General features: G+C 45.8%; 1 protein-coding gene across 1 annotated transcript in view; it reads right to left on the bottom strand.

The window, feature by feature from the left end:
* Positions 1–12,092, bottom strand: part of CFAP52 (cilia and flagella associated protein 52) — a 41,494-nt gene that overhangs the window by 9,173 nt on the left and 20,229 nt on the right. The window contains exons 7-10 of the mRNA XM_084761864.1: positions 9,910–10,010; positions 8,990–9,160; positions 5,057–5,205; positions 1,493–1,638 (exon numbers count right to left, since the gene is read on the bottom strand). Of these exons, the coding sequence (XP_084617990.1) occupies positions 1,493–1,638; positions 5,057–5,205; positions 8,990–9,160; positions 9,910–10,010 (567 nt within the window). The remainder of the gene's footprint in view (positions 1–1,492; positions 1,639–5,056; positions 5,206–8,989; positions 9,161–9,909; positions 10,011–12,092) is intronic.

The following is a 12,092-nucleotide window of genomic DNA, read 5'->3' as shown; positions in this document are numbered from 1 at the left end:
CACTGGGCCCAGTATCTACTTCCTATGGCAAACATTTTCATATATATATGCAGATAGCAAGAATAATTGAAAGAGGCCAAGAATTTGAAAAAAAAAAAGGCAAGGAGGTATATCTGGGAGGATTTTGAGGGAAGAAACAGAAGGGGAAATAATGTAATTATAATCTCAAAAATGAAAAAAAAAGTTTTTAGAAAATCAGTACAGAGAGCATGGTGGCACAGACCTTTAATCCCTGAAACTCAGGAAGCAGAGGCAGGTAGACCTCTCAAATTTGAGGCTATCCTGGTATATATATTGAGTTCCAGGACAGCCAGGGCTGCACAGAAACCCTGTCATGAAAAAAAAAAATTAAACATTAAGTAAAAGTCTGTGAAACGTTTACAAAGGAGGCCTTCGGTGGCTGAATGGGCAGGGACAAGAGTTGAGGGAGGGACTTGGAAAGTCCAACAAACAGGCCAAACACAATGCAAGTGTCAAGTGTCACTTCTCCCAAAGTGAGTTAGGTGCCTGGAATTCACACAGTCTGGGCCAGGACAAGTTTGGGCATCAGCAAGACAAATGCTCCTGAAGTGTGACGGAGCAAGTGAGGATGAGGTGATGGTGATAGCCTTCCCGGAGGGGTGGGGGAGGGGGCAGGGGCAAGGAGAGAGAGAGAGAGAGAGAGAGAGAGAGAGAGAGAGAGAGAGAGAGAGAGAAAGAGAGAGAGAGAGAGAACACAATGTTTTGTCCTCAAGAGAATTGCTATTTTCCCTTTGTACTGCAGGACTCTGAAACGCAGAGAAGTTACAGCAGGTGCCACATGCTGAAAGGGCTAGAGGAGCAATTTCAGTCCAGCCATTCAGGCCAATTGCCCAGATCCTGCCAAGGGTTTTCCCAAGATGTTGGATCTGTGTCCACTCTAAGAACGTCTTCCTATGATAGCTGAGAAAGGGGAGAACACCCCCATGTAGACAAAAACAAGGCTTTGGGATTCAAAAACAAAACTGGGAGTGTAGGGGGAGACCCTGTCTCAAAACAAAACAAAAACCCAAATAAAATGGAATGGAGGTGCTGACAAAATGGCTCAGCACTTAAGGGCACAGTGGCTGCTCTTCTGGAGGACCTGGGCTTGGTTTCCAGCACCCACATAGCAGCTAACAACTGTCTATAACTCCAGCCCCAGGGGATCTTATGCCCTCTTCTGGCCCATGTATATATTGCATGCAAACACCCATACACCAAAAGCAAATTTTATTATTGAAAACTAAAAAAGAAAATAAAAATGAAAAATGGATACCCTCCTATGAGTTAGCTACTCTAAATCAGAGACTTTTTTAAAAAAATTATTTATTATTAGAAGTGGTCATCAGATCTCATTATAGATGATTGTGAGGCACCATGTGGTTGCTGGGAATTGAACTCAAGACCTTTGGGAAAACAGCCAGTGTTCTTAACCTCTGAGCCATCTCTCCTAAATTAAAGACATTTAAAACAATGCATTTTAGAACTGTACCTCCCCTTCTCCGCCACCACTGATGATCCGTTTACAGTCACTGGTGGTAGCAATGGCTGTCACTCCAATCCTATGAGCACTGTTGATGGTGTACAGCAGCCGACCTGTCTCTGGAGCGAAGGCTCGGATTTTTCCATCATCCCATGCTAGCATGAGGAGATAAAAGGCAGGTTGGCCCGGTCAGTGTACTCACCACCTTTCTCTGCAGATTGACATTCTCCTGAATCATCAATGGAAGTTAAGACTGTAAGAAGAGGCTAGCCCTAACAGCTGCCAATACTCTTTGTGCCCTTCCCCCCAACCTTCCAAACTGGTTGCTTCTGGAAAGAGAGTGAAGAACTTTGTCTGGGGTGCACCTGCCCTGTCCAGGGTGGGTCTCATGCTCTGTGCAGGAGGCGTTGGAGACCGCTACCCTCATCCATGTAATTGGTTTTTGTTTGGTTGGTTGGCTGGTTGGTTGGTTGGTTTTGGTTTTTCAAGGCAGGGTTTCTCTTTGTAGCCCTGGCTGTCCTGTAACTCACGTTGTAGATCAGGCTGGCCTCAAACTCAGAGATCCCCCTGCCTCTGCCTCCCAATGTTCTGTCGGCTCTGCTCTTAAAGGACCCCGCCTCCACCTCTGCTGACACCACCCAGTTCCAGCCACAGCGTGCTCCAGCATCCTCTCAGTCTTTCCTTTCCTGAACTCTTATTCACATTTAGTCATCTATTAGGAGTTGGGATGCCCTTTAAAAAAACACATACCAAGTCACCTTCCTGATCAAGATCTCCCCAATGCTCCCCCCAATCCTAGAATTAAAATCCAACTTTTTAAAAAATACTAATTTTTTAAAGGCATGTGTAACTGTGTGGGAGTGTGTACATACAGGAGGGCAGGAGAGAGCGTCAGCTTTGTGAGCTGCCTGGCGTGGGTGCTGGGAACTGAACTCTGCAAGACAGACATGAACTTTTAACCACTGGGTCTTCTCTCCAGCCCCCGAATCCAACTCTTTATTCTGTGCACTAACTCGGGGTGCCAGGTGCCCACCTGCCTCTCTAGCCTTCTCTTTAATCACTCCTCCCAGAGCCACACCCCCACGCCCTGAACTAGTAAACTCCAGACACACCCACGGTTTTGCTACCCCTTAAAATGCATCAAGTGATTTTCCACCTCCAGACCTTCACGCTTGCTGTTGCCTCTACCTAGAATACCGTGCTCTGCAGGCATCTGTGTTGCTTCAGTGTTGTCTCTTGAGCTTAGCGATTTTAAACAGGAGGCTCAAGGTAGATTCCCTTTCAGCATTTCATTCAGGAAGTGAAGGGGCACGCCATGGCAGGTGTTTGGAGGAAGAACATTCCAGGCCAACCGAACAGTGAGAGTAAAACCCAGAGGCTGGTGTGTTTGTAGGACAGGGAAGATGCAAGCATCAGGGTGGAGGGGGTGGGGGTGGGGGTGAGATGAGCAGGTGGATAAGAAGAGATGAGAAGTGGGGAGAGGAGCAGAGAAAGTCCCATGGGGCCTTGCTTGTGATCGCTGGGGCTTTGCCTTGGGGGGGGGGGCGGTAAGGAGACTTGAAAAGCCCAGCAAATAGCCAGACCCGTTCTAACATTTTAAAGCAGATTTTTGGTTTCTGTGAGAAGAATTAACTGGTGGGCAAGAGTGCAGGCAAACAGAGGTCATAGGAGCTACTGGAATGATCTAGAAGAAGGTGGGCAGCGGCAAAGACCAGGGTGGAGATGGAGATCAGTGACGTACCTAAATGGCCGAGCCTTGAGGTGGAGCCACTGGAGCATACAGATAAAAGGTGTAAAGAAACAGAGCGGGACCCGGGTGGTGGTGGCCCACGCCTTTAATCCCAGCACTCAGGAGGCAGAGGCAGGCAGATCTCTCTGAGTTCGAGGCCAGCATGGTCTACAAAGCAAATCTAGGACAGCCAAGGCTACACAGAGAAACCCTGTCTCCAAAAACAAAAACAAAACAAAAACAAAAACAAAAAAACAAAAAAAAAAGAAAGAAAGAAAGAAAAAAAAGAAAGAAAGAAAGAAAGAAAGAAAGAAGAAAAAGAGGACCTGTCGGTTCTGGGTACAGTGTAAAGCCTCAGGGGTAAAGAGATGGTGTGGGAGCAGACAAAGGAGGAAACACAGCCAGGCTCCCAGGTCTCTGTTTTAAAAGCTTCACTCACATCCACTTGGCTTCTTCCTGATGTAAACCAATACATTTATTTTTGACAACTGGGGAAATTTGATATAGGTTACTCATAAGATGATATTAAGAAACTATTGTTTCATAGGAAAATATTTTTAGATATATACTGAAATATTTATTTAGAGGAGCAGCAATGTGGTGTCTCTAGTTTGGGAGGGGGTGGTTTCTCAAGTCAGGGTGTCCTGTGGCCCAGGCTATTGTCGATCTTTCTATGGAACCCACAATGACCTTGACCTCCTAGTCCCCTGGCTCTGCCTCCCAAGTGCCAGACTGCTAGGTGCTCACCACCATGCTCAGCTCATGGTATCTATCATTTATGTTAAAGCATAAGTTTGGCATAAATTGTATTCTAAATTTTTCCTTTTAAGGACTGGAGAGATGGCTCAGTGGTTAAGAATACCGGTTGCTCTCCCAGAGGACTCAGGTTCAATTCCCAGCAGCCACATGCCTGTAACTCCAGTTACGGGGAATCCAGTCCTCTCTTATGCCGCTGAGGACACCAGGAGGACATGTGGAACACAGACATACATGCAGGCAAAACACCCATACACACAGAAATAAATCAATAAATAGAGGTTTGAAAATGCTTTTCCTTTCACCCCCGCACTTGGGAGGTAGAGTCAGGAAGATGAGGAGCTCAAAGTCATCCTCAACTCCACAGCAAGTTCAGGACCAGCATGGGTTACGTGAGACCCTTAGGATGACAACAACAGTGAAGCAAAGCAAAACTGTCTGCATGCACGTAGACTTATGTGCATGAATGTAAAATTAACAAGTCTTGGCGGTATTTCTTAGTTTGGGTTGGATTTTTACTCTCCTATATAAATGAATTCTAAGCCGAGGCCCAGACATACTAAGTCTCCAATTCAGCTCGGCATCAACTATTTTTCCTAACAAGAAAAACATCCCTGAAAAAATAAAATAAAATAAATAAATAAATAAGAAAAACATCCCTGGTAAGAGAAGCAGTTTGAGAGACATAGTTTTTCCAAGCTAGGACACCTCCTGGGTAGAAGGGAACGCCAAGACCCTAAGGTAGGTTCTCAACCTGTGGGTCATGACCCCTTTGGGAGTAGACCAACCCTTTCACGGGAACTGTGTTAAAGGCCCGCAGAATAGGCAAGGCTGGGAACCACTGCCCTAAAGGAAGGAGGGCAGATGGCTGAAGACTGTCCCTGGCGACCCACACACAGACAGTAAGAATGACAGGAATTAAAACCTCAGCCAGAACCTGCATCCAAACCTCCATTGGAAGCAACCACCAAATTTTCTGTTGTTTGGTTGCTGGTTTGAGACAGGGTCTCATGTAGCGCGGGCTGGCCTCTGGAGCTCAAGGATAGCCTCCGGCTTGTAAGCATGTGCCACCATGAGCATCCTGTTACCTGAGATGATGCTCTTGCCATCTCTCATGAAGTCGATGCCGTGGCATGTCATGTTGGGCACAGTGATCCGAAGCAGCTCCCGGTTGGATATCGTGTGCCACACCCTGATGTCTTTCTTGGCACACGTAGCAAACAGCTCGGCAGTACCACTACAAAGAAGCCATGGTGGGTAAGAGGTGCAGCCATCAAAGATGCACAGCATTCAATGTGTATTTGGTATCAAATGTGCCTCATAAGGATGTGGGGCAGGGTACACTTTGGATGTCGGCTACCTAAAGGTGTGATTTAGAGATTTCTTGTGTGGAGCGACACTCAATTCCTCACATCCTCTGTGGAAAATGTTTTGTAATCTTTTCACTCCTCCTGGAAGAGTTGGGATAGAGTTGTTTACAAAGAGAAAGTTGAGCTGGGTGCGGTGATGCACACCTTTAATCCCAGCACTCGGGAGACAGAGGCAGGCGGATCACTGTGAGTTCGAGGCCAGCCTGGTCTACAAAGCAAGTTTAGGGCAGTCAAGGCTACACAGAGAAACCCTGTCTTCAAAAACAAACAAAAAAACCAAGAAGATATTAGAACCTCTTCTGTTTTAAGGTTTACTCACTTTAAAAATAACAGTAAAACAAAAAGAACCAGTGGATCCCTTCTGAACACTCAGAGTGGGGTTCAGAGTTGAAATTAGGTAGCAAAGAAGAACTCCTAATAATCATTCTGTAACCTCCACATGTGCACCATGGCACAGATGCAACTGTACACACGCACATGCACACACATGTGCTGGAACACTCTCTCTCTCTCTCTCTCTCTCTCTCTCTCTCTCTCTCTCTCTCTCCCTCTCTCTCTCTCTCTCTCTCTCATTCAAAAAATGAATAAAGTATTAAAAACAACAAAGAAAATGAAGCCATGTAAAACCCAAATAGGCTTGCATTTACACAAAATTGAAGATCTGGATGTTTAAAATATCCTTACAGAGGCTTGAGGAATGGCTCCGTGGTGAGGAACACACATGATTCTCTTCCAGAGAACTTGAGTTTGGTTCCCAGCACCCAAGTTGGGTAGCGTCTTTTCCGGTGTATAAGATGACTGGGCATATAAGATGGCACCCAACTTTTCCAGTTAAAATATAGAGGCTTTTGGAATATACTCACTATATAAGACTACCCCTCTTCCAACGCACACCCTGCGCAGCAGGCTCTGGCATGTGTCTATTGGCAGGCACGGCATGGACAGCCAGGCACCTTATTAAATGCTGGCAGAGAGCTAGTGCCAGCCTACACTGCCCCTTTAAGGCGTGCTCTACGCTCAGCCTAAGGACACGCAGCCCTCCGAGTTGAATAGGCGGGTTCTGGTGGAGAGCCAATCCACGCTTACGTTCTCCTCCTCGAGGTGCAGGAAGATGTGTGCAGCTTGCTCCTCCCTGGTTCATACTCCCCGCACAGACTAGGAATGGGCCATGGCACCCCCCCAACTATATACACCGGACATATGAAGCAAGGGGAAGCAAGCTGAAGGTTAAGTACCTGGCTTATAAAATGACCCCCAACTTTGGCACAGATTTTTCAGGGGTTAAAAAGTCATGTTATATGCCAGAAAATATGGAGTTTACAACCTTCAGGGCTAGGAGGTCTGATACCTTCTTCTGTCCTCTGTGGGTACACACGTGTGTGAGCACCACGAGTGCGCGCACGCGCGCGCGCGCGCACACACACACACACACACACGAGAGAGAGAGAGAGAGAGAGAGAGAGAGAGAGAGAGAGAGAGAGAGAGAATAAAATCTTTAAATATATCCTTATAAAAATCACTAAAACCAGAAAATGTTATAGCCTTGTTCCAAAGAACTCCTTAGCAATAGGGAAAATTGAACCTGGTAAGAAAGTTACCCACTTTCCAATAAAAATTCACTTTAGTGGGAAGCATCAGCTCTCCCCCTTAGAAAAACCGGAAAACCTCCACCCAGAGGACTGGAAACCAAAGCTGACGTTCATTACGTCAGGCTCTGAGTCCTGAAATAGGCCTGCGTCTGTAGAACAATGGCCTCATGGCTGAAGTTCAAGCTAAACACAGGAAATGCAGAGCAAACAGTGTCTGTCCAACTTCAAGGAACAGACTTTGCAAATATGATAACATACTTCAAAACCAAGTAGTGCCACATGATGACTCAAGGTCCTTTCCCCCCACCCCCCTTTTAAGGTTTATTTAGCCAGGCAGTGGTGGCTCACGCCTTTATTCCCAGCACTTTTGAGGCAGAGGCAGGTGGATTGCTGTGAGTTCGAGGCCAGCCTGGTCTACAAAGTGAGTCCAGGACAGCCAAGGCTATACAGAGAAACCCTGCCTCAAAAAAAAAAAAAAAAGGATTTATTTAATTTATTATGTATACAATGTTCTGCCTGCATGCCGGAAGAGGGCACCAGATCTCATTATAGATGGTCGTGAGCCACCATGTGGTTGCTAGGAATTGAACTCAGGACTTCTGGAAGAGGAGCCAGTGCTCTTAACCTCTGAGCCATCTCTGCAGCCCGCAAGGTCCTTTTTTATATCAGAACTGCCGATAGAGATTTGTCTTGGGTGAGATTATTGGGAAAAGCAGCCATCACAACCCAGTAGAGGTCATGTCCATCACCTTAAAAAATAAATAAGTAAATAAATAAATAAATAAAATAAAAGCAAAGCCTGCCAGATCAGGACGACTCAGGGACACCAACAAATAGCTAGAATGAATCATGAAAACAGATGTTGCCATGCCTGGTGGTGTCTGCCTGTGATCCCAACACTTAGGGACACAGAACTAGGAATATTAGGAGTTCAAGATTCCAGCCAGCCCCAGATCTAGCCAATGGACAGGACAGTGGAGAGTGGGGTCCGACTTTCACACAAACTTTGGCGCCCCATATTTGACTACATCCCCTGGATGGGGAGGCCTGGTTGCACTCAGAGGAAGGACAGCAGGCTACCAAGAAGAGACTTGATACCCTATGAGCATATACAGGGGGAGGAAGTCCCCCTCAGTCACAGTCATATAGGGGCAGGGAGTAAGGGGAAAATGGGAGGGAGGGAGGAATGGGAGGATACAAGGGATGGGGTAACAATTGAGAAGTAACATGAATAAGTTAAGAAAATATATTTTAAAATATTCTAGCCAGCCTTCGGTGTGTGAGGCCACATCTTAACAAACAAAATTCAGTTTGAGAAAAGATACTTCTGTGACTCCCCGTCCCCCCCACCCCCAGATGTCATTGAAGAAACACAGAAAAGCTCTCCTGAATGTGCCCTTTCCATGACAGATTTACTTAAGAAGTCAGCGTTTTACATCGATTTACTTTTGTGTGTGCACGTGCTTTCAACCATAGCAGGTGTGTGGAGGTTGGACAGCAATTTGTGGGATATGTTCTGGTGCTCTATTGTGCGGGTCCAAGGGAGCATTTAAACTCAGCTTGTCAGGCAACTGCCTTCATCCAATGAGCCATCTCATTTGCCCCAAATCCAGCATTTAAAAAAAAAAAATCTAAAACAGAGGAAGGAAAACCAATCTAACTGCACGGTGAAGCCAATTTAAAAAAAAAAAAAAAAGTCCCTCAGAAGGCTGAAGAGATGGCCAGCCGTTAGGAGACCTAACTGCCTGCTGTTCCAGAAGAGCCTGGTCCTGATTCCTGATACCCACAGCGGCCTGCAATTCTAGCCCCAGGCATCTCATGTCCTCCTCTGGCCTCTGTGGGCACTGCATGCGACGTGGTACACAGATATACACGCAGACGAAACACCCATGCCCTAAAAATGAACAAATCTTTCTAGGTCCAATACAAATAATTTAGTACCCTTAGAAAGTTTGGTCAGGAAAAAAAAACTATAGTCATGACCCTTGAGAGCGCTTGAATGAAATAAAACAATCCCTTCGCAGGCTGCGTCAAATGCCTATGTTCAAATGTTTCTACTCACAACGGAAAGACAATGTCCTGGACAGCTTCAAAGTGACAAGTGGCAATGAGTGTCTCTTTGAAATCGGTGAAGTTAACACGGTAGATGTGTGATTCTTCTGTTCCCACAAAGAACTGGTGCCCCTCTCCCCGGAGCGTGATAGACGTGATACCACCTTGCAGCTGAATTTTCCTTTGAGGGGAAAAAGCACAAAGATGAAGCGGAGTCACTCAGCCAGCAAGCGTTTGCCCATCTGATTGCAGAGGACACAAGCCAGCCATGTGGCACGGGACAGGCCCTCAACGAAGTGACACAGCTGGGAAGGCTGGAGGTATTCATGTGACTTGCACACCCCGTGACCAGGAGGGAGGGGCTCGTCAGTGTAGGTTAAAACTGTCATGGAAATGTGGTCCGGAATGGTTTGGACAAGGCAGGCAGGGTCATGGGTACAAACAACCAGGGCAACCCATTTCTGAAAAGGTAACTTGAAAAATTAGGGGTAGACGGTGTGCTCCTGGTGTCGTATCCCAGTGCAGTGCACAAAGTTATGTACTTATGGGAAAGGACGGTGTGCCTCTGGGTCAAAAAGAATGACTTAGGTTTGGTTTAACATGAATCTTTTCACAGGAAAGAAACTTCTAGCCCTTGTGATTCCAGCTACGCATTTAATAGGAAGATGAAAGTCTTTAACTTGACAACGCTTTTCTTTTAAAGAGGCTTCACTGTGTAGCCCAGAGTGGCTTGGAATTCTATGTAGAACTTGTTGGCCTCGAACTCACAGAGATCCACCTGCCTCTGCCTCCTGAGTGATGGGATTAAAAGTGTGAGCCACAATGCCTTGAAAATATGGCTCTTTCAATATCATTTAGTTGTTGGCTTTAAGTGGGCCTCTCACCAGTGGGTCTCTGCCTATCCCAGCCCTGAAGGGGTCCAGAACTTACTTGATGGGTTTGTAGCTGGGGCTTTTACAGAAGACCAGCAAGCCAGCTCCAGAGCCGACCAATAAACCACCCATCTTCAGGCACCTGATAGCTGACACTCCCTAGGGGGAGAAATGATGCCATGAAAGGGCCAAAGGGTTTTGTCATGAAAAAACCAAAAACAAACAACAAAAACCAATGCAACACCCGATGCAAGGGAGCATGCTAAGGCCACGTCAAGGAGGCACATGTGGTTTTGGTGAAGACCATGATGTACCTCTAGGCTGGCCAAGAGCATTGAATGCCAACCACTAGTTCATGTCTTAGGAAGTAGCCTTCCTGGTCCTGCAAGAAGTAGACAATATTCACCATCCTTCCTCCCTAAGGTCACCCATGCATTTGAACATCCTGAGTTTTGATGTTCATATATCCATCCACTCCAGTTCAGTTATGGCAGGAGACATCAGCACAGCCTCAGCAAACTAGTTCTTTGGTTGCCATGGTTCCCACCAGAACTTAATTCATGTAAAGGCAGGGTCCAGTATAACATCCAAACACAGCACAGGAGATTTGTTTAGTGACTATACTGTCTGAGTTAAGGCATACAATATACAATCTTACCAATAGTTGGAAACACGTTTAAGATGCCAGACAGTCAAGCTAGGTGCAGTGGTGCACACCTGTAATCCCAGCACTCAGGGAGGCAGAGGCAGGTGCATCTCTGTGAGTTCCAGGGCAGCCCAGTCTACAAAGCAAGTTCAGGACAGCCAAGGCTACACAGAGAAATCCTGTCTTGGAAAAAAAATTCCAGTCATATGGAGGAATGGTGGCCAGTTCATAGGATGCTCTATAAGGTTCTAATTTAAAGTGTGCATGAGTGCCATGGTTTGAGTGTGTACCCCAATGCAACACTGCTGGGAAGTAGAGCCTTATGATTAGCTCATGAACCAGGCGTGATGGCACACACCTTTACTTCCAGCAACTGGGAGCCAAAAGCAGGTGGATCTCTGTGAGTTTCAGGCCATCCATAAGAAAACCCTATCTTAAAAAAAAAAAGAAAAGAAAAGAAAAGAAAAGGCCTCTCCTCCCGTGGATGGTATTGGTTATAAAGAGTGGTTTATCATTAAAAGTGAATTTAGCTCAACACAGAAATGCTGTCTGTGCTTCTAGCTCCTTGGAAGGCTCAGGGAGGAGGACCACTTGATCCCCAAATTTAGGGAAAAAGTGACTCCCGCTTTTTCACGGTCAGTTATCTTCATACTCCGCTGTTCTTCATGGGATGATGTAGCCCACTGTCCTTCACCAGATGCTAATGCTGAGCTTTGAAAAGCCCCAGCCTCTGAGATCATGACTGAATGAACTTCCACTATTTACAAACCACCGAGTCTCCAGCATTCTGTTATAGCTATGCAAAACCAACCAAGACAACGGCTCATATTTTATTTGAAAACATTCAACATCTAGAGTTAATGACTTAATAAGTTTATGTCTTTTATTTTCTTTCATTTTTTAAAAAAAATTTATTTCTTTTTTTATTTTTGAGACAGGGTTTCTCTGTATAACAACCCTGCCTGTTCTAGACTTGTTTTGTAGACCAGGCTGGCATTGAACTCACAGAGATCCACCTGCCTCTGCCTCCTGACTGCTGGAATTAAAAGCATGCACCACCACACTGCTTATATCTTAATGAGTTTTGAGGGCTGGGCTTATAGCTTAGGGATTGGAGTGCTAGCAGGCACAAGGCCCTGGGTTTAATCCCCAGCATCATAAGAAAAAAAAAAAAACACACACACACACACACACAAAACAAAACCCAAAACCCTGAGTTTGAATATTGAAAAATAAACATACCCTTTCAAGTTTCTTTAAACTAGATTTTGCCTGTTCTGACTTGAAAGGCATTCCACTGCCTCTGAGAAGAAAAGCAAAGGCTGGAGAATGAGACAGCAGAGGTGGCACTTGTATGCTTTATTTAGCAGACATGTCTTTGCCAAATATGTTCCCACTCTGTGGCTTGACCTCTCAGTCTCCTAGTGATGCCTTTTGGCCTTTTGCAGAGCTCAAACTCCGTGTTAACAAGGCCCACGCATATGAACTCTGCAATGGCTATGAACGTCGTCAACTTGACTACATCTGGAATCATCTGAGACCCAACAGATGGTCACGCCCAGCAGATGCCCACACCCGCAGAGGGTTTTCTTGAT

This window comes from Acomys minous (assembly GCF_964271855.1).
Source record: "Acomys minous genome assembly, chromosome: 16".
Taxonomy (NCBI): Eukaryota; Metazoa; Chordata; class Mammalia; order Rodentia; family Muridae; genus Acomys; species Acomys minous.
The sequence above is the reverse complement of the archived record's forward strand: the minus strand, read 5'-3'. Positions and strand labels throughout refer to the sequence as shown.